We start from the raw sequence: 22,337 nt of genomic DNA on the forward strand, positions 1-22,337 counted from the left end.
TAATATAATAAGCCTCTGCGTATTTATTTGGGATTGAAGGGCAGCAGGACGGGGCAGGACAGAAACTCTGTCTACAATAGTGAGTTTCAGGCTAGCATGGTCTACAAGAAGCCCTGTCTAAAACAAAACAAAGCAAAACCCAAAACAAAGCAGGTGGGGTGTGTTGTGCCCAAGTCACAAAGATCCCCAGAGACCGCCAGGAAGACAGACCCACCAAACTGTAAAAGCAAGGTTTTAATAGTATTGATTTTTCATCCAACCATGACAGGGACCCTGTCTAGCAAGCTGACGCAGCAGCCTCCAGAGGGAGTGAAGTTCCCTGTCTACTGCTAGGTTTTCAAGACAAAAGTTACAGCATTACATCAGTAGGTAAGGGTTGGTTTCTGATTGATTGACATTTGGGAACATTTCTCAAAGTCATATTTTGGCATGAAATACCTGTGTGCCAATTATTTTCATTGGTCAGTGCTGAGAGGGAACATTCTGTGGTTTTTATGGCTTTGTTTGCAGGTGGCCTGTTGTACATAGATACCAGTAATTTTCAGAACTTCCTGGAGACTACAGGGGAGGTTTTGGTCCCTGCTGGAGTTTCTTTGTGGCCAAACAGTTCCCAGGAACCAAGTATCTAGGAGGCTGGAGGGGGGGGTCTGGAGTTTCTTTGTGTTCAGTTTTGGCCCTAGACTCCAGGAGGCCAGAGGATCTGGAGTTTCCTTGTGTCAGAGGCCTATGAGTCTTTCCTGTAGCCTGTCATGGCTGCTAAAGCAGGGAGCTGAGTGAGGGTCTGGTCCCTTCATTTCTAAATTACTAGAAGTGAAGCCTTTGAGTTTAGTTTACCCCTTTTAGGGTGCTGGCCCAGTTGGTAAAATTCTATAGCCCGGAATCTGCAGGGTGGGGTGAGGGGTGGAGACAAGCCAGTCTCGGCCTAACCAAGAAGAACCAGATCTAGGTTCAGTGAAAGACTCTCAAAAATAAATGACAGAAAATTGACCTCTGACATCCACATGTGAACACGTGGACTAGCATACCCATATACACCTCACATATGCACACTGAGCCTGCATGTGTGTGTGTGTGTGTGTGTGTGCGCGCTCACACACACACACACACACAGACACATACACACAGACACACATACTCAGACACATCTCAGACATACATACATAGACACACACACACACACAAACACACATACTCAGATACATCTCAGACATACATAAATAGACACACAGACATACACACACACAGACACATCTCAGACATACATACATAGACACACAGACAGACAGACAGACACACACACACACACAGATTTAAGACTGTTGCTGATATAAAACACCACCACCAAAGCAACTTGTAGAAGGAAGTTTACTTGGGGCTCCGGGAGGCAGAGGGTTGACTCCATCGCCACCGTGGAGGGAATGGTGGCAGCGGGCACACTTGTGGTGCTGGGCAGCAGCCGAGAGCTCACACCTGCACTCACAGACCAGAGACAAAGAGAGGACCCGTGGCTTCCTCTCTCAAGGCCCACCTCCCCCCCTTTCTCCACCCTTTCCCAGCCCAGGAGGGTGTCTAGGCACCGCCCTTGATCCAGAGCCCTGGGACCGAACGCCACAGTGTTTGCATAATGAGGTGGGGCTGAACTGTGCTCGCCATCAGGTTCTGCGGTCGAGTATTATTTTCAGGTGTGTGGCTTTTGTTGATGCTGCATTTGTGAAACTCCGTGAAGCTGTGTTACTGTGTGTCTATAACACCTGGCGGTCTTAAAGAGCTGAACGGTCGGTCAGTAGCGAGGCAGGAGCAAGGACGGGCAGGGCTGGCAGGCAGAGAGTGTAAACAGCCGGAGAACGGAGGAAGAGCCGCACAGCCGCACAGCCGCACAGCCGCACAGCCGCACAGCCGCACAGCCATCCAGGGAGTAAGATTTGCAGAAGTAGAGCAGGAAAAGCCCAGAGGCAAAAGGTGGATGGGATAACAAAGATAAGCTAAGGCCAGGCACTCGTAACTAATACCGAGTCTCCGTGTGTGATTTACTTGGGAGCTGGGTGGCGGGTTCCTCCAAAGGAGAAAACAACTTACTTCAGGGTTCTGTGAACTGCCCTGGGCTACTAGATACACAGGTCCCCACTGCCCTGCCATCTCCCCGCACGCACACACCCGACCTGCCCTTGACCTCTGCCTGGCTCCTGTCGCCTGCTCCTGGAAACCCGGAGTGCTGAGGAGTGCTGAACCCTATTTGAAGTGGAGTCCATGGGACGCTTCCAAGATGCTCCTGTACGTGGCCACCTCCTCCAGGCTAGGCTGGGGCAGCTGATGGGATCTGGGAAGTGGGGGTCCTGGGCTCTTACCTGAATCCCATCACTGCCTGGGTGTAATGGGAAGTCACGTTTGTCCACGTCCACCCCCCTTTGACTTTTTAAAATAAATTTTTGTTTACTTATATTTTGTGTATGAGTGCTCTGCAGGCCAGCAGAGGGCATCAGATCTCATTATAGATGGCTGTGAGCCACAATGTGCTTGCTGGGAATTGAACTCAGGTCCTTTGAAGAGCAGCCAGTGCTCTTAACCACTAAGCCATGCCGCTAGCCCCTCACTTTGGTTTTTTGAGACAGGATTTCTCTGTGTAGCCTTGGCTGTTGCTCTGTAGACCAGGCTGGCCTCGGGTTCACAGAGATCCGCCTGTCTCTGCCTCCTGAGTGCTGCGATTAAAGGCAGCACCACCAAGTTTACTTCTCTTCAAGGGGGTTGCACTCACTGGCACCATGCTGAGGCTCTGGCCACTCCTCTCTGGGCAGCCTTGAGGAAGCCATGGTTTGAGTCTGTACTGAGTTTGCAGTTGCCAATGGCAGACCAGATCACTCTCTGCAACCCATGTACAGCAGACAGCTCTGAGAGCCAGGAAGCAGGCTGTTTGCTGTCTCTCAGGGGCACAGATCTAGCAAAATCTGATGGTGCTCTCCTTCCAGTGGGAAAGTCTGCCAGAGCCCCCTACCCCTGCTTCCCCAGAGGTGCTCAGACAGGCTGGCCCTGGCTATCTGATAGTGACCTTGCCCAGGAGCTGGAGGACCCCAGGCCATTGCAGACACTGCTCTGAGGCTTTGTGCAAGTCTAGTTTGTCTGCAGCCCTGGCTTTCTCCTCACAGGCTGGTTCCCTGGAATCCAAGCTCAGAGCTGCTAAGTGCAACCTCAGAAGAGCCTTGCTGTGCCTCTTGGGAAGACCTGCGCAGCATTGCATGGGTCAGCCATAGCCACCCCCGCCCCCGCTAAACCTCCTAGCAGACAAATTGACCTAGAGCCATGGTTCTCCAAGCTGTGTAGACTCTAATGAGCCAGGATCCGGACCAATGAATTCAGAGGGAAAATTGAACAGGGATCTTTTTTTTTTAGGGGACATTTTAGTTAATAGAACTTTCTAGCTCCACAGGTGCCAGGGCTTGTAATCCCAGCTGCTTGGGAAGCTGAGGCAAGTTCAAGGCCAGCTCCAACAATTTCCCTTACAAATGTTTGAGCTGGATGAGAATACCAGAGAACTGTCTGCACTGCGGGGCAAATCGACAGGACCCCAGGATGGCCCCGGAACCCAGCCTCACAGCGAGCTCATCAGGGCTGCTCCTGGAGTCATGCCCGCACTCAAGGCCCTAGTACCTGCCACGGTGGGACTTACGGGTTCTCAACAGCTGCTGTCGCCAACATTTTGATAAATGTCTTAGGAAACGGAACTATTTTAAGGGGTAAGAATCAAAGCAGAACGTGGTATCAGAGTGCCCAAGGGTGGCAGTGGAGCCTGAGGCTTCCGGCGACTGGAGTGGGCACAAGCCAACATCCTGAGACCTAAAGGCAACTCTAGCTTCATGGGCTGGAGAGGAAGACCAGGTTGCTGGATCTGAGGGATGAAGGTGACGGCTCTAACTGGATCTGTGATGTAAACTCAGGGTCACCCAGCTGTCCCCAGATGTCTTGCCTACATCCTTGGCTTAAACGCTGCCATCCTGACCTCAGGACATCTGTCTGTGGTGCTGTCTCCTCTGAGGTCTGAAGACCTGGCGGGGGAGGGAGAGCGGGGGAGGATGACAGGTCTGTCTTGTCCACACCGACGTCCGCAACACCAGGCGACACTCTCCACATGCAGGTGTTATGAATGGTGTTGGACAGCATGGACTTCCCGTCACACGACACGTCGTGACATCTCTGGTGAGCTGACAAGGGATGGTTTGAGGGTTGCTGGATGTTGAACCCGGAGCCTTGTGCCCATGACTGGCACGTGTCTACACTGACCCACACTTCTAGCCTTAGAGAACAGATTCTTTTCTTTTTAATTGGAAAAAGTTTTCACTTCTCAACTTTCCCACTTAGAGAAACCATTATCTAGATGGATATGCTGAAGTAAGAAACCACTACAGGCCGGGCGTTGGTAGCTCACGCCTTTAATCCCAGCACTTAGGAGGCAGAGGCAGGCAGATCTCTGTGAGTTCGAGGCCAGCCTGGTCTACTGAGCAAGTTCCAGGACAGCCTCCAAAGCCACAGAGAAACCCTGTCTTGAAAAAACAAAAACAAAAAAACAAAAACAAAAAAACAACAACAAAAGAAACCGCTACAGGAAAGCAAGAATTTCCAAAATCCATCTCAATCTTCTTTTTTTCCTTTCCTTTAAAAAAAATTTAAATTAGAAACAAGTTTGCTTCACCTGTCAATCCCAGCTCCCTTTCCCTCCCCTCCTCCCCTGCCCCCTCTAACCCCACCCAATCCCCACTTCCCTCCCCAGGGAGGGTAAGGCTCTCCATGGGGGATCTCCAGAGTCTGTCATGTCATCTGGGGCAGGGTTGAGGTCCTCCCCCATGTATCCAGGCTGAGAGAGCATCCCTTCATGGGGAATGGGCTCCCAAAGTCCATTTGTATGCCAGGGATAAACACTGATCTACTACTCAAGGCCCCATAGGTTGCCCAGGTCTCCTCACTGACTCTCACACTCAGGGGGTCTGGACCAGTTCCATGCTGTCCACCCAGCTGTCAGTCTGGGGTCCAAGCGCTCCCCCTTGTTCAGGTCAGCTGTCTCTGTGGGCTTGGTCCCTTTGCTCATCACTCCTCCCTTTCTGTCACTGGGTTCCAGGGGTTCAGTTCACTGTTTAGCTGTGGGTGGCTGCCTCTGCTTCCATCAGCCACTGGATGAAGGCTCTAGGATGGCATACAAGGTAGTTATTGGGGAGAGGCTTTTAAGGTAGCCTCTCCACTATTTCTTAGATGGTTAGTTGGTGTCATCCTTGTTGATCTCTGGAAATCACGCTGGTACCAGATCTCTTTCAAACATATATGGCTCCCTCTATTATGGTATCTCTCATCCTGTTCTCCTCTGTTCTTCCCCGACTCAACCTTAATCCATCTCAAAAGGAAATGAGAACATGACCAGGAGGCGAGGTCACAGCTGGAGAGGAGAAAGAGGAGAAAGAGGGGAAAGAGGGGAAGTCTTTGTCAAAGGCGTGCAGCCCAGATGGTCAGGTTTTAGTGGAGCACTAGAATCAGGGAGTGGCCAGGAACTTCTCTACCTGGGATACATCAAGACATGCGGGGGTGGGGGGTGGGGGGGCACGGCATCCCCTGGAGTCCAGGGAGTGCCTGGACTTCATGTACACTAATGCTTTCTGGATGATTCTGAGTTAGGGCCCCATTGCTTTAGAAAGTTAGAGATGTGCTCTTTACAGCTTCCAGACTTCTTGAGCGTATCTTCCGTTTTTGCAGGAACTAGTCATTCCCCCCCGCCCCCAGTGTGTGTGAGATGCATGTGAATGACTGACGTCAACCCGAGGGGTCACTCCTCAGGTGCTGTCTATCTTGGTGTTTTGAGACAGAGACTCTCATTAGGGCCCAGAGCTCACTGATTTGTTCCTGGCTTTTAAAAATGCCTGCGTGACAAGAATTTCACTGAGCCATCTCCCCAGCCCAGGCTTCTCTTTTAGAGATGGCCAGACCCTAGGACTCACTTTCCAAAGCAACCTCCCCCCCCACGCCAGCTTGGGGGCAGGTTCTGGATGGGAGGTGCAGTCAGTCTCTATGCTAACAGCCCAGGGCCCCCCAGAAGCCATCAGTGAAGGGGGGTCTGGTGTAATGGGAGTACCCATTGACAGATTTACATTTCCTCTCTTCCCACAGGTCAGGGAGTCCCCTTCCACGGTGTCACCTGCCTGTTTGTGCCCCTGGGCCTGAGCGTTTGCATCCAGATGGGCTGTTCACTCATGCTGCTGTTCAAGCCCAAGGCAAGCAGGACAGGCACGGTGGGTATGGAGCAGGGAGAAAGGTCTCACCCGGCCCTGTAACACCTGGCGCTCCAGCAAGCCTCCTGTTGGTCCCGTGTGCTACCCACGCGTGTAAACTTGCCTCTGCTCTCCCTGAACCAAGATTTAAAAGAGGCAAAGTATTAACACACGTTTCAGGGCTAGATAATTTCTGCTGCAGCTGGGAAGATAGTGGCTGTGAGGACAAGAGACAGCTTGCAGTAATCTGGGGACCCAAAAAATACCCAGGAAGGGAAACGGCAAGAGACAGATAGGATGGGGGGACCACGGAAACCTAGACTCACTGTCACTGTTTGAATGTGAACTGACCATGTCCCATGGACTCCTGTTTGAACATTTGGTGGCCTGCTGACAGTGCTATTCTGGGAAGCAGGGGAGCCTTTGTGAGGTGGGCCTGGAAGTATTTTTGGTTGTTGTTATTTGGAGACAGGGTTTCACTCTATAGCCTTGGCTCTCCTGGAACTTGATCTCTAGACCAGACTGATCTTGAGCTGAGAGATCCACCACCTCTGCCTCACGAGTACTGGGATTAAAGACGTGCGCCATCAGGCCTAGCCCGTTTCGACTTATTTGCTGCTGCTGCAATGTGGCCATCCCAAGCTTCCACTGCCACAGAAGCCACGGGTCACATCTTCCCGCCAGGACAGACTGTGCTGTCTGGAACCACTAGGTAAAATCGGCTCCTCCCCCTGACTGCTCCTGTCAGATACCTTGTGGTCATTAAAACTCATGCTGTGACAGGTGTGGTGAGTCTCATCTGTCATCTCAACACTTAGTAGCCTGAGGCAGGAGGATTACTATGACTTTGAGGCCAGTCTGGGTTACATAGTAAAATCTCAGAAAAACAAGTAAAAAATAAACCAAATCAAAACAAAACAAATTTAACTTTCAGGTCGGCCAAGGCTATATAGAGACCTTGTCCACTCAACACAAAACATTGATCACTTCCCCAGTTGGTAGCCCCCAGATCCATCGAAGCTACTGGCTTATTTGAAAATAACTGTACGCACATCGTGCTTGGTGTGTGGAAGCAAGTGGGTGTAGGATAAGAAAGCCAAATGAGGCTGAGCATGGTGGCGCTCGCCTTTAATCCCAGCACTGGGGAGGCAGATCTCTGTGCGTTCCAGGCCAGTCTGGTCTACAAAGTGAGTTCCAGGACAGTCAGAGCTGTTACACAAAGAAACCCTCATCTTAAAAACAAAACAAGCGCCGGGCAGTGGTGGTGCATGCCTTTAATCCAAGCACTTGGGAGGCAGAGGCAGGCAGATCTCTGTGAGTTAGAGGCCAGGCTGGACCGACAGCCTCCAAAGCAATACAGAGAAACCCTGTCTCATAAAACCAAAAAACAAAACAAACAAAAAATCCAAATAAGAATGGGGATGCTGTGGGCTTGTGGACTCATTCATATTGTCTGATCTGCACACCAGTGAGTGTGCAAATGGCATTTCTGTATGTCTCAGGCAGGAGACTTATCGTGGGAGGAACATTTGCTAGAAAAAGTTGCTGTCAGCAGACACAATCATCAGATTGAGCCTTGAAGACAAGGAATGCCAGTGCTTGCTCTAAAGACAGCCATGTCTTAAACGGGGAAAAGAGTCATCATGAGTCAAAACTTCAAAAATACAGTTAAAGTCTATAAGAAGCCAGCCAGCTCTTACGTAATTGTCACAATTGCCCTGTAATGCACTTCTTCATGCTGAGTTATCTTATCAAAATTCCCAATGCTGGGTATATATGTTGTGTAGACTTTTAGAGAGTTTGTTTTTCGAGACAGAGTTTCTCTGTAGCTTTGGAGCCTGTCTTGGAACTAGCTCTGTAGATCAGGCTGGCCTCGAACTCAGAGATCCACCTGCCTCTGCTTCCCCAGAGTGCTGTGATTAAAGGAATGTACCACCACTGCCCTGCTGACTTCTAGAGACTTTGAGGGCACTGAGATTGACTTGATCTTTGAGTTGGTGTAAAAATACCTTTTGCCAGGTGAAATAGTGCATACAATCCCCATGTCTGAGAAGCAGAGGCAGGGGAATCCCTGTGAGTTCCAGAGCAGCCAAAGTTATACAGCGAGATCCTATTTTTATCTTTAAAAAAAAAAGGCCTTTTGTATGGTTTCATGTAACATTTCTCCAGATCTTAGGTGTGTGTAGGTGTGGTGATCCATAGTGACATCTGATCCCTCTGCCCCGGGACTTGGGTACCTATCCCAGCACTTTAACTAGTTTGAAAGCTGGGCACACACAGTGACCCAGCCACAGGGATGCACTTTGAAGACTTGTGTGTGAGCATGATACATGTGTGCAGCTGTCTGTGGAAGCCAGAAGAGTGTGTCAGATCCTCTGGAGTTGGAATCACAGGTGGTTGTTAAGGTGTCCCATGTGGGTGCTAGGAATCGAATTTGGTCCACTGGCTCAGCTCTCCAGCTGGGGACATCTCATTTACTACTTGGTCTCCCTCCTAATGAACATAGCTTATTAGCACACGGGAGTGTTGATGCTTGCAAATCTATGCTTGCTTGTGTGTGCATGTGTGTGTGTGTGTGTGTGCATGTGTGTGTGTGTGTGTGCTCAGCTGAAGGGCCTGGGGGCCTGGAGAACCGCACTGAGTTTAGATTGTAGATTGGAAAACGCATCAAGGAGCTGGGTATATGGTCATGGTTTTAGAATCCAGGAGAAAGTCTGGAGGTCTGGCCGAGGAAGCCAGGAAGCCGGCAGAAGCCTGTTGTTCTCACAACAGAGACATTAGCAAAGCTCACAAGTGGGCAAGGTCAGTCATGTACCTCCAGAGTGATGGGTGCCATGAACGCCTGCTAGGTTAGTACAGGGTGCAGTACTGAGAAGGCCCTTAGCTGCTGGGTGGCCAGATCTTCCCAGGAGGGTGCTTAGATCATGACCAAGGGGAGAGCTGCGGCTGAGCTGGGGCAAAGACCTAAGCCAGGAATGAGCTCAGCCGTCAGGGCCGGTGCCGCCAGGGCTCTGGCAGAGGCAGGTGGAGACAAGCGACTCAGCTCAGAAAACTGAGATGCTGTCCCCATGGGAGAGGCAACAAGGGTTTCTGAGTGTTGCTATTAGAACAGGACCCAGGGTCAGTGGTAGCTGACTCGGAAGAGGAAGGTAGGAGCATAGCCACCTTTCAAAAGGTTTTTCTTCTTTAACTAGAGCAACAATTCTCAACCTGTGGGTCACGACCCCTTTGGGCAGAGGGTGTCAAACAGCCCTTTCACAGGGTCACACATCAGATATTTACATTACGACGGTAGCAAAAGTACAGTTGTGAAGTGCCAAGGACCTCATATTGTGGTTGGGGTCACCACAACACGAGGAACTCTATCAAAGGGTCCCAGGTGAGAACCACTGCTCTAGAATGTATTCATTGAACAAAATACGGGCTTCTTCTCATGACACGTTCTCACTCTGTAGACCAGGCTGGCCATGAACTCAGAGATCCACCTGCTTCTGCCTCCAGACAGCTGTGGCTAATGGTGTTTGCTACTTCTCCTGGTCAAAATACGACTTTATACTTTCTAATGTATCACATACTTGCTCAGCAACACCCTTAGCCCCCTTATTGTTACCCTTCTTCTTTTCAGGGGCTTTACAGTTACCACTGACAGACCCAGGGACTGCTGTGGCACAGGTGTCCCCTAAGTCTTTATGTTGAATCTTCATGTCCAGTACCCAGCCCAGTAACTTGTCTTCTTCTTAGCACATGGGCCTGCTGACGACTTGAGCTTGGTGGAAAGAAACAAGCTTCCGTTGTAATCTATCCAGTTTATGGGCAGACTCTGCTGTTGGAATTAGTGACATTTTGGGGTGCACACAGGGCAAGAAAAAGGTCAGTTAGATATGAGCTGGGCTGCACCCTGCCCTGCCACTTCCCACGTGGCTTTGGACACGATTCCCACTCCATGCTTAGTTTGTGTTCAGTAGGGGACAGTCACCCCACTCCATGCTTAGTTTGTGTTCAGTAGGGGACACAGTCACCCCCACTCCATGCTTAGTTTGTGTGTTTAGCAAGGGGACATGGTTAGGTCCGTATTCTGTTTCTCCCCTTGAAGTGAACACACTATCCTGTCACTGTGTCATAGATCCAGACACAGCTTGGGTCAGGGTCAAAGGGCATGAGCAGCAGCGTGGGTGTATGGGAATCAGTGCAGGGGACAGTCCCCCAGGCATGTGTTGCTGCTGTGTTAATAGGTCTGCAGTGCAGCTGTTTCTCGGTTTTAGAGGGGCCAGCAGGGGCAGATGAGTGGACAGATGAGGCCACTGCACGGGGACACCTCCTGGGACTCAGCATGTCTGTCAGGTCTCACGTGGAGGCAGAGCCAGGTGGCCCAGAGGAAACAGTGGGCAGAGGCAGCAGGAGGAAGCTTGCTCTGGGTTGCCATGGAGAAGGGAACTTGAGGGAAAAACAAGAAAGCATTTAAGCTTTAAGATCGTAGACAGAGACAAGTCCCTTAGCTGACGAAGCGCGAGGGGAGGGTCCTGAGCAGAGCTGACCTGAGAGCAGACCTGAGAGCTGAAGGCAGAGCAGGCAAGGAGAGCAGGAAGAGGTCAAGGGTCACACATCTGAGCAGAAAATCACCCTGACACTCCCCTTGACACAAGAATGGAGTGCTGAGCGGACATTTCAGATGTCTGGGACACTGCCTGAGAAAGCCCTTTTGAGGGACGGCTGATGGGCAGTCCAATGGCAGAGGCCTTCGCACAGTTCCAGTGAGCAAAGAAGAACCCAGGGAAGCAGGCACCCCGGAGGGCCCAGCTGGTCAGAGGGACGGGAGGAAGCATGCTGGAGGCAGAGAAGCTGGTTACCTGCCCCACTCCTGGTTACCTGCCCCACTCCTGGTTACCTACCCCCCCACTCCTGGGGCTCCTCAGAAGCCTTCCAGGAGGAAGTGCTCTGGCTTCCCTTCCTCTTCCCCTGGTAGAGTCCAGGATTCAGGCGAGAAAGAAGGAGCCACAGGCAGCCAGAGGTGGTGTTTCTCTCTTTTATTTAAAAACAGTGCTTCATTACCGTTTGCAAAGGCTGAGGCAGGGCTCCTCCTTTGCTTAGAGTTTATAAAAGCCAGCAACATGATCAATAATTTATACACATGGAGAGTAATACAAAAAATAAGGAATAAAAGCTAAAGATCTAACTACTCCAACCTTCACAATTCCAGCTACTTGATAATAATAGGAGTAACCCAATGAATACTGTATGGTCTGAAAGCTACTATACAATATGGTTCTTAGGGGGGGGAGGGAATTAGAGACTGTCACAAAGCCCTGGGTGCTTCTCTGGAGTCGGCAGGGAAACAAGACCCTGGGCAAGCAGCTCCGGTGTCCTAGGGGGCTGATTGTGAGAGGACAGGAGGGAAGGAGACATGGCTAGATGGTCAATTGTACAAGCATCCGAGTTATGCCCCCATGCCCCGGTGCTACCTGTCTTGCCATGGGGAACTGCACGAGCTAGGCAGGCCACTCCTTGCCACAGGGATGTGGAGAAGAGAGGCTCTGCGGGACTTCGAGCCCTGAAAAGATTGAGACTCAGAAGCCTAGAGCCTCAGTCTGCTCTGCAGCCTTGCATGTGTCAGCCCCAGGGCGGCTCTAGCCATTCACAAGCATAATGGTGACACAAGGGGAAAACTCATGTCCCTTAGGGGAAAAAAGAGGGGTCAGTTCATCACTCGATATATAATGCAGCCAAATGAGCTGCCCAACAAGCACGCACACACAAAAATACTGTGAACAGAAAATATAAGAAAACAGCTAAGCTAGGAGTCCTGATGGGGACAGACAGCCGTTCGAGCATGTCAGTCCCCAGAAAAACCAAACCAAAAGCATTTTCTGAAAAACTCAAAAACTTGCGTGCCCCTGGGAATCTGGCATTGGTAACCGGAGGGGGAGGGGAAGGAAAGAGCATCGCTGTTCCCTTTTTGCCTGCCAGGGTGAACGCAGCCCCCCCAGTGCTGGCATGTACACAGAACCACCAGACAGGGCTGCCCCAGGCTGGAGGTCTTTGTCAAGGCAAGCTTGAGTTTTGGCTGATGAGCAGTTCTCAGTTACCAATCCCTGCCAGCCAGCACCACCATGGCTGAACTCATCTACCGTTTTTCCTGAGTACACTGTAACTGGCTACAGTTTCGGTAACTTGCATAAGAACATGGCTTCCACAGCCAACCAAAGTATTTCAGGGACATGTGCCCCCTGGCTCATGTCCAGCGCCTCACTCAAGAGTTTGGCAACCTGTGGTAGTTGGTGAGCCTTTCGAAAGGAAAAGTTGCCAAGGACTGTCCTGCACTCAGTAACTTAGAGGACACATGCTGGTTAGGACACCCAGAGCCTGCTTGGGACAGGGCCCTGCTTCCCGCTCTGGCTCGGGCATGCGATTGCCTGGCTGTGAGGAGCAGGGGTGAAGGAGTACACAGGAGAGGGAAAGGGTGGGAAGAGGCTTCCGGACAGCAACGTTTCCAAAAATAGAGTGTTTTATGCAACAGAGAATCAAGTGTCACTGGTGTATACTACAAATGGTCAGACATTCTCAAGAGCATGACAAAATAAAACACACGTTTACATTAGATGTTCACCGTGCCCACTATTGTTTCCTATCTGAAAACAGTGCAAACAGGTAACTTATGTTTTAAAACACCACAACCCTTCCCCACCCCCCAAAGTCCCTTTCCTCCTAATATCGGGGAAGTCTGCAGTTCTGCAAACATTGCCATGCTAGAGTTTCGTGTAGTGGAGAACCGGCTGGGCCAAAGGGGAAGGTTCGGTAGGCAGCTCCCTGCTGCTCCTGACACCCGTGCTCCAGACTGCCCTTGGCTGGTCTTGTTCGCCTGGCACAGGAAGGAGGGCATGCTATGTTCCTCTTGCATATCCTTGGGGTTGCTCCACTCATTCACAGCCCCTTGTCTGGAAGCTACAGGACTAGTTACAGGATGGAGGTGGTCACAGGCCTGCAGGCTCCGCCTCTAGGAAAGCGCAGCCTAAACTAAGCCGTTCAGCCCCTGAAGAGTCCACATTTTCAGAAAAGCCACAGGCTCCCCTTAAACCGAGAGCCAAGCATCAGGCTGTTTCCAAGGGAAGAAAGCATACTGGCTCAATTCTGACGGAGGCCGCTGCAGGTGACGGTGCCTGCTGACAGGAGGTTCCGGGAACCTGAGAGCCTTAAAAACGAGAGTAACACAGTGGACCTGGGCTGGGGTCAAACTAAGTAACACAGAAGTCCTAGGAAGGACCTAAGGCAGCTCTCCGGGCTGAAAGAGGGACAGCCAGATGGACGTTTTCAGTATGCATGTCCTTAAAGGAGCCCAGCTTCTAAGGTAAGAGCCGCAGCATAGAGAGCTCAGGCTACAGATGCCTGCGAAGCTTGGAAATGTCCTTCTCATTCTGAGGTTCAACATCTGTCACCCTTCTGAAACCATCACCTAGCACCCTATGACAAAACGCCATCTCCTGTAGCCTGCTTCCTGAAGCAGTCCAACACAGCAGCACTGTGGCCTTGAGGACTAACCACGCACGAGACAGACATGTTGGAATCCAGACACTCGGGGAGCCCCAACTCTCAGTGCTCACCCTGAAATCCAATGACCCTTGCATAAAAGGCCAACTCCACATAGTCATCCTTGGAAAAGGAAGCTGAGGAGATGGCATGGGAGAGTGTACACACAGCAGAGACACGGCAAACAACCGGCCTTGGAGGCCTCAGCCAGAACCAGCTGAACTGAAGTGCGTGAAGGCCTCTCCAGCACAGGCCGTGGGAGCCGCCTTCCTTACCCTGCCATGGCCGCCCTTATTCCTGTCTAGGAGACAAGGGAAGAAGGCTTCTCAATTCCTTTCCCCTTTCTCCCCTTTGTGGACACAACTGTTGAGGGACTGGGCTAGTCTCCGCCGGGTGAGGAGGCTTGCCTTTTGTGAGAATGGCCCTTCTTAAACATGACCCAAAATTTCTATTCCTTTAGTCAGGAATTTTCTCAAATTGAAATAAAAGAAAGAAAAAAAATCCCTCTGCCCTCATTCTTTAGAATTCCAAGAGGCCCCAGCCCACCCTTCCCCCAACCCAAATATTTACGTACATACAATGAAAATGGTCACAATAGTAACAAACTAAGCTTTGGCTTGGGGGAAGGGACTCCACAGTCAGCCAGTGGATGGATGGCCAGCGCTGTTTCCCAGCCTACACACTGTCCCAGAATCAATGACTGCACTGACGTCTCTGCCTCTACGCTGTCCCTCAGATATCACAGGCGACAGGGTCTGAGGGCAAGATGGTGTGTGTCAACTGCAGGCCAGGGCCTGGCTTACACAGGATGCTTGATGCGGTCAGACGTCAGCCATTGTAATTCAGGGGCATGAGTCATTTATCAGTCACAAACTTGTAGAGGCAGAGGCAAAGACAATGACAAAAGAACCAAAACCCCAGTTAAGAATAACCTTGAAAGAAACCAAAGCAAAGCTGAAGCTCGTGTCTCTGAACTCCTTTAGCAGCGAGCCCTTAGGTGACTGACCAGGGAGCTAGCTGACATGCCAGTTTCCTAATGCCTTCACTGTGGAGCCTCTGTGGGACCCTTGCCTTATTTGGGTACACCTCAGATCTGGGAAGAAGTCCTTTGGAAATAAAACTGAAGCCAGGTTTCACTGCCATGGGCCCTGCAGGAGAGCTTGTATTTTACACCTTCCTTCCAAGGTAGGCTTGGATTCCATGGCCTGTCCTGTTAATGTTCCCCAAGGGGTCCAGGTGCTTAGCTGTGACTCTGGAGGACAGTGTGAAGCTGGGTGCAGTGGGCACAGGGTGGGAGACTCCTAGAGGCTTTGGAGGATGGAGATTCCTATGGCTTTGGAGTGAGTACAAAGGGCCTCTGCCTGCCCTTCTTACTCATTACCACACTTGTAGGGATAGCCGACCTAGGGGCTGTGCTCCTTAACTTGCCCGGCACAGGCTTTCTGATGCCCCTGTTACTCTGTACTGACTTTGGGCTGCAAGAAAAGGAAGCGATATCAGGTTGGACATCCCCTTTTCTCTCCTACACATCCTTTAATGGCTCGGAACGATCTGTACTTTAATCCTCAAGCTGTGCCCAGGTATCTGGGAGGAAATCTGGCCACGGACTATTCATTCTTCTGCCCCAGGGTCCTAAATTCCTGAATCTTGAGGACATGGGAGTAGCAGGTTAATAAAAGAATAGATGAGTTGCACATTGGCTCAATGAAAGGGGCAGCAGCCCAGCAGGAAAGCTGGGATTCTGTGTTTCCTATTCTGGAGATCACTCCAAGATCAGTTTTCTACTGAGGTGTCTCTTATCCGCAGCCTGAGAGCGTGCCGGGAAATGCCAGCTCTGTGTTTCCCAAAGCATGCCAGCACTGCCAGGCTGTGAGTGTAAATGACTGTGAAAAGAATGCAGAGACAGGAGGGAAGAGGAGAGAAAAGCGTCTTTAAATGCTCCGTTTTACAAGCACAGACTCCTACCTAGCAGCACGTGGGTTCTGGCCACAGCCAGTCAGAGCCTCCGGCGGCCACAGCCAGGCCGGAAGAGCGCACTGCTGCAGTCCTGCTTGTCCCCAGCCACTCAGCACCAGATACACTTTGGTAATTCTGACTGCTGGCTTCTGATCAAATACATTTATCAGCTCCTTCCTCCTGCCTTCTGTGACTGACAGAATAAGCTAAGCACGGACATACAGACGTGGAAATGCAGTATCTTTTTTTTTTAACCACAGTTTAAAAAAATAAAAAAATCAAAAACAAACAAAAACCCAAAACAAAAAACCTAAAAACTCCCCCAAAACAAAAAACAATCTCATCAAAACAACCCCCCCAAATCCAAAACAAAAAAACAAAACAAACCAAAAAAAAAAAAAAAAAAAAGCACAATCTTTGGAACAAAAGAATTAAAGGCAGAAATTTAAAGGAAAAATACATATTCAAAGAACATAGTGAGGTATAAAAAGTATTCTCTTTTTGTTTGTTTGTTTCCTCTTCATCTTGCTATAGAGTCCTCTACTAGTAAATATTGCAATAGCCAGGCCTCATCAACTGGGGGCTGTCCCACTTGCAGGGTCTCACGTCACTTCAGTAGGGGGCAAATCGGCTGTAGCCACCTCGGTACAAACTCGCCTGCAGGAATTAAAGACATAAAAATAATTGAAAGGTGAGAGAAGCATAGGAGAGGAAACTACAAGTCCTGAGACAGGGTTGGTCACCTCTGCTCGGGCAGCCCAGGTGGTGGGGGCAGCACAATGGCTTACTCCATGGTTACAAGGCTAGGCAGAGAAGGTAGACTTGGTATAGTGTCCAGCTGCTTCTACAAGACAAGCCCTACAAGTTTGTTTTTGTGATGCTACTAGTGTCCCGACAGCAGCTGGACCGCTGAACCCCCTTCTCACACTTGACCTTTTAAGAGTCACTTCCAGTTTCTCCTTGGCAAAGGTGGTCGTGTCTTGTGTTTGAGATGATGCTACATTTACACCTAAGTCAGCCTTTCCACCAGTGAAAAAGATCTTCTCTACAATCTATAAAACACAGTTGTTTCAATATCCATGGGGCACTGACTCAGGAAATGCCCAGGGATGCCCAAATGCAACTAGTCTTTGTTAGAAAGGGTTAGTGTGTGTACAAGCAGACACACCCTCTGCAGATGACTCACCTCCACAGTGCACAAGGGTAAGCACTCTGCAAGCTGCTGAAATACTGTACCGTTCTGAGACTAACGGGGGAATGAGTCTACATGTGAAGATAAACAATCCCTGATACTGTGGTTGAGTCTCTGAGTGTGAGGTGCGGATGTACATGCCACCATGGCCATTTCCTCACCTTTATCAACTGACTTTCTCTGGTGTCTTATTTCTTTTCATGTGAACCTTCCCAGGAATCTTACCCTGGGTCTTTCTTTCAGTGTAGGGAATTTATTGTTTAGCATGAAATGAAACAGGTGTCATTATGGAGTCGCCTGCTCTTGTATCTGTGAATCCCAAATAGCAGTAAAGGCATCTAAGCCAAATCCAAGAGGGCTGCAGCGAGAACGTTAGTCCCACGGATTATTCTAGACATGCTCGCTCTATGTACTTCCCTACAACTGCTCCTAGAATCTGCCTCTGCAGTGTTTACCATACTGAATCCTAGTACTATATACCAGAAGACAGTTAGGCATGGGCAATTAAAGATTGAAAATATTAACTACAGTGAAAACTGGGCACCTTAACACCCCAAGCCTTTACTACTATCAAGAACACTATGCTATGCACCCAGCACTGGAACCCATCCCTTCATCCTTTCCTAAATGACATCATTACTTGGGGGAAGACTGTCACCATCAATTCCTTTCTTCTCATTGCCTTCCAGACATACAGGTAAAGAAAGTAACAGAAACTCCCAGAGTCTCAAATGGCTTCCACACTTGGCAATGGCTGAGATGACAATGCATCACTTCCCCAGATTTTTCAAAGTTTTTGTGTAGAAGTTAGAAGTAACATGGCTTAAGAAAAAAGGTATACAGCTGGGTGGTGGTAGCACACACATTTAATCCCAGCACTTCGGAGGCAGAGGCAGGTGCATCTCTGTGAGTTTGAGGTCAGCCTGGTCTACAAAGCAAGTTCTAGGACAGAAAAAAAAGAGAAGAGATACATAAACTTACCACAGCGCCAACTCCATAGCTGGCGGCAGGGGCGAGGGCATGGTAGGGGTCAGCTGTGTACACCCTGCCGTAACTGGAAAAAAGGAGCACGGTCAGATGGAGAGGGAGACTGAAACTGTAGGCCTGTGCTACAGACTTGAACTCTCAGTAGGGAAGGTGGCAGATGGAAAAAGCCTTCCTATTTCTGTTCCCAAATGCAGTGACTGGGAAATCTTGATGTACTTGTATAAAATGGCAAAGAAGGGGTCGGATGAGGAAGCAGGCTGCCTGTGATCACAGCCCATGAAGAGACAGAACAAGAGAGGACGGCAGGAGGCCCAGGCACTAGGGTGTTTCTGGAAATGGTGAAAGAGGAGAGGGGTGATGCTGCAGATGGCATGGTGCTCAGGGCATCGAGGAGCCTGTGTTCCCGCTCTGTACATACCCGTCGCTGTAAGCGGCTGCAGCGGCTGCAGCAGCTGTGGCTGCGGTTGCAGTAGCAGGCTGTGCATATCTGTAGGCTGCATATCCACCCTACAGGAGAGAAGAGAACTGACTTTACAGCTACCTCTCCCCGAGAAAGACACCTCCCCCCCATACAGACCCACACGTGTAGACACAAGGACAAACACAGACACACATGTAAGGGATGTTTCAAACTGCACCAGTCCGCATGCTCTTCCTATGGTAGAAATCAAGCTTCTGCCAATGTCAGAACTTGCTTCCCAATTGTGACGGTAAGAAAAATAAAGTACACAAATACTACTTAGTAATTTTAAGAAATACGGAGATGATTTTGAATTTTACTTCAGTATTTTCTGGAACTCTTGATAGGGAAAACATTCATGGTATGTTGGGAAAACTCAGAGTCTACACGCCTACATATAACAGAGCTATAAAGAGTTAAACTCTATTTCTGGAAGAGGGTTCAAGCTTCTCAGGAAGAAATCCACAACTATGGGCCAAGCTCCTGGAGTACAATTGGAAGTGAGGGAGGAGCAATAATATGAACAAAGGAGTTAAGATCATGATGGGAAAACCCACAGAATCAACTGACCCGAGTTAGTGAGAGATCACTGACTCCAGTCTGACAAATGGGGAACCTGCAAAAGACCAAACTAGACTCCATTAATATAGGTGACAATGGTGACTGGAACATATTGAGGCCACTGGGTCCAAGATCTAATATTAACATACAAACTGACTTAGTGAAGCCCATTCTACATGGAGAAGATACCTTGCCCAGCCTAGACACAGGGGTGTGGGGATAGAGAGGTTCTTTGGTTCTGCCTCAATGAGATGATGGGACAGACTTAGATTTCCTAGGGGAGGCCTTACCCTCTCTGAGGAGCAGATGGGAGACGGAGGGAGGATAGGGGAGTGGGAGGAGAAGAGGGAGGAAGAACTGGGATTGGAATGTTAAAAAAAAAAAGTTATACTCTCTAACACCCAGGTGTCAAGCACAGATTCTCTGTCCTAGGACTGCCTGGTTACTGGCGAATGCAGCAGGTCACAGGGAGGCCTGACCTAGAACTTGAATCCATCTGTGCTAGCAGGTCTGTAGAGATCTAACCCGAGAAGCAAGGGGCCAAGCAAACCAGGCATGAGAGCATTGCCTGTGAGCTAACACAGCCACCGCCTGCAGAGACTGTGGCTTTAGAAGCCACATGTCTGAGCCTAGCTCTTAACAGATGGCTGTTTGCTAACTTTACAAGAGAGACCTCACATTTACCCATCTTCCCCATTGTTGAGAGTTGTAAAGGTAGGTGTGTGTGTATGCGCGCATGTGTGTAGCCAAGGTCTCTCTATGTAGCACTGGCTGTCCTGGAACTAGCTGGACTCCAACTCAGAAACCTGCCTGCCTCTGACTCCTGAGATTAAAGGCATGCACCACCACTGCCGGGTTGCAGTGTTTTCTAACAGGGCCTGTCTTTTCTCTGGCATCCTACCTAGCAGCTCTGGCTGGCTTCCTTGACTCCTGATAAATCTCATAGCTATAATTTTGTGAGCATCTCAGCCCCTCTAGTAAAGCACAGATGTATGAGGGAGAGCCTGTCCTGCTCTCCAAGTCTATGCTGTATGAGGCCACTGTCAGTAGTTTTGGTATACTCTCTAAGCCCAGAGCCTTTCAGCTGCTGTGCAACACTCCTTTGCTGACACTCACCATAAGGGGCAATCCGAGTTACATGGCAAATGTGGGAAAGTGGCAGGAAGCACTCTTGTTGTGACTTTGAGTCATGTCTACTGGACGAACAGGCTGGACCACCTGGGCAATGCTTCCTATCTAGTTCCACAGGGCTTGCTGCATTCCTTCTTCACCTCAGTTCTTAAGTCTCCAAAGAGGACATGAAATGGTGAAAGCATTGGTTATAGAAGAAGTTCTTTGTTATAGTTCAATCTTTATCTGGGCCATAAAGGGTTTAGATCAGAAGCTGAATCCTTAGTGAGATTTTGTAACAAAAGTAATGTAGTACTATGTGCTTTGCCTCTTTAGCATTCCTTCAAACACCAAATAATTTTACAAATCTAGAAGGCTAAGAGTAGTGAAAGCAACTGTTTGATCAATGCGTATCTAGGTACAGAATTTATAGACTGGAGCAGGGGTACAGGTTCTCACTGAAAGTAGCTCTGAGTTGTGGCTGCTAACTGGGAGGAAGGGCTCCTAAGCTAGGCAACTGACAGCCATGGCTCCCTCCGTGGCTGAGGTCCTTCTCGTTGGGAAGGAAGTGGGCCTTCTCCATCTGCAGTATTGCTTCCTAGAGTGGACTCTGACTGTAGGGTTCTGCTGATGAAGCTCTCTGTGGTTCAGGGCTAGGATGGATGAAGTATTTTATTGGCCCTGCTAGGCTTGGGAGAACACCGGCAATAAGAAAACTACACTGATGCTTTTGAAAAGCCCATGACCTTTCAGCAGGTATAGAGAAATCATTTAAAGGAGGGCTGCATGTGGGCTGGATAGGTAATACTTTACCAAAGTAACCCGGTAATTCACCAACGCCTAAGGAAAAGTGTACTGTGTATCAGGAAGCTTACTATGTCTTACTCCCAAGTGTTTCTACTGTTGCTGAAATGAGGCATTCTACAGAACATTACACAAAACCCAGGACAAAATATACAAATTACTTAATTGTATTCTAGGTTTCAGAGTATACAGAGGGCTAAGAATTTTTCCCCCAAGATTTTACTTTAACCAGCAAATTTGAAGGTTTTTATAGAACGTGAGAACAAAATGCAGTTTGAAACACCAAGGTTTTCATTACTGTTTCTTAAAATTTTCAAAAAGAACAAGGTGGGAGGAAGGAGAAGAGGTCTCAGGCGTGGGGGGGGTGGCGCCACATTAATATTAATCACATTAAAACTGAGCATGCTGACATCCGGAGCTAAAACAACAGCAAAACCACCACGTCCAGACTGGCACTGGCTAACTCTATCTATCCCAGCATTCTCTTGGGACAGCGGTTTGCCCTAGGCTCTACCACAAGCTCGGTGAAGTACACAGCCTCAATTACTAGAGCGTGCAGCCACAACGACCTGGTATTACGGAAACAGTCAGTCACCACTTGAGTTAACATTCCATACCCTAACAACTGGTCCCTCCCCAGCCCAAAAGAGGAGTAAATCTTGCCCACCCGAGCCCTGGCCCATACCACATGTTAATAATTATAACAAGCAGTAACCCATCTGTTATATCAGAGAAGGGAACAGAGACTCCACTGAGAGATTTAGAGTGAGATGTTAACATTTCTTCAGCTGACTGCACAAACAAACAAACAAAAAAAGAGGAGAAATAATTCATTTGGAGATATGAAGTCATGAATAGCTGATGTGTATTGCTTTTAACCATGCACTGATGCAAAACTGAAGCAACCATTAATAAAAATTAAAAGGACATATGTATTTACACACAATCAGACCTGTTTGATCTGAAGCAGTTTGCAGATTCTATCTGTGTGTGATTTGAAATAAAACAAAAAATGGGGATTAGCATGGCCACAGCACACCATAGTGTAGGAGGGCACACACAGACGGCTTCTGGAACTCTAAGAGCTGCCTAAGTTTGTCATGGCTAAGCCTGGTTCAAATACATACATGCCCCTTATAAAATGGTTAATTTTCTTTGTAACTTTTCTAAATAATGCCTAGCATTCCCACTTTGGTGGCCCAATCCTACACTGCTCTGCTACTCAACCTGCCTGGCTCTGGCACTAGAACTCAGTCCCCACCCACAGAGCTCACCCAGCTGCTCCTCTCTGCATATTCTTATCCATGTTCTCCCAAGGGTTCTCCCGTATTTGTTGTCTTCTCAATTATTTGTCATATCTTGGCTTCCATTTCCAGCTTCTCAAAGCTGAATGCTACTGCTCTGCACCCCTTTGCTAAAGACTTTCCCACGTTAAAGGAAAGCCTGTTTCCCACAGCCCAGTGTCAGCTCTTGGCGGTTTGCTACTCTTCTTCCCTGAGTCAGT

At 49.2% G+C, this 22,337-nt stretch overlaps 1 protein-coding gene and 1 long non-coding RNA gene across 27 annotated transcripts in view; one reads left to right on the forward strand and one right to left on the reverse strand.

The window, feature by feature from the left end:
• The first annotated feature begins 1,270 nt into the window (after nucleotides 1-1,270).
• Nucleotides 1,271-7,022, forward strand: LOC110339282. Of its 2 annotated transcripts, XR_005873418.1 has the most exons (4): nucleotides 1,271-2,271; nucleotides 3,141-4,188; nucleotides 6,142-6,263; nucleotides 6,759-7,022. It is a non-coding gene; the product is annotated as an uncharacterized LOC110339282 (long non-coding RNA). The 2 variants fall into 2 exon arrangements; XR_005873417.1 differs by having other exon boundaries at nucleotides 6,142-7,022.
• Nucleotides 7,023-11,251: 4,229 nt separating this feature from the next.
• Nucleotides 11,252-22,337, reverse strand: part of Rbfox2 (RNA binding fox-1 homolog 2) — a 248,293-nt gene continuing 237,207 nt past the window's right edge. For 12 of the 25 annotated variants that reach the window (XM_040736270.1, XM_040736271.1, XM_040736260.1 and 9 more), the window contains 4 exons: nucleotides 21,786-21,817; nucleotides 18,317-18,405; nucleotides 17,893-17,965; nucleotides 11,252-16,376 (listed from right to left, as the gene is read on the reverse strand). In XM_040736270.1, coding sequence (XP_040592204.1) covers nucleotides 16,322-16,376; nucleotides 17,893-17,965; nucleotides 18,317-18,405; nucleotides 21,786-21,817 — 249 coding nt within the window. In that variant the 3' untranslated portion in view covers nucleotides 11,252-16,321. Of the gene's footprint in view, nucleotides 16,377-17,892; nucleotides 17,966-18,316; nucleotides 18,406-21,785; nucleotides 21,818-22,337 lie in introns of those variants that run through there. The other 13 variants (XM_040736273.1, XM_040736274.1, XM_040736278.1 and 10 more) reach the window with 3 other exon arrangements.

This window comes from Mesocricetus auratus, unplaced genomic scaffold (assembly GCF_017639785.1).
Source record: "Mesocricetus auratus isolate SY011 unplaced genomic scaffold, BCM_Maur_2.0 Super-Scaffold_100055, whole genome shotgun sequence".
Taxonomy (NCBI): domain Eukaryota; kingdom Metazoa; phylum Chordata; class Mammalia; order Rodentia; family Cricetidae; genus Mesocricetus; species Mesocricetus auratus.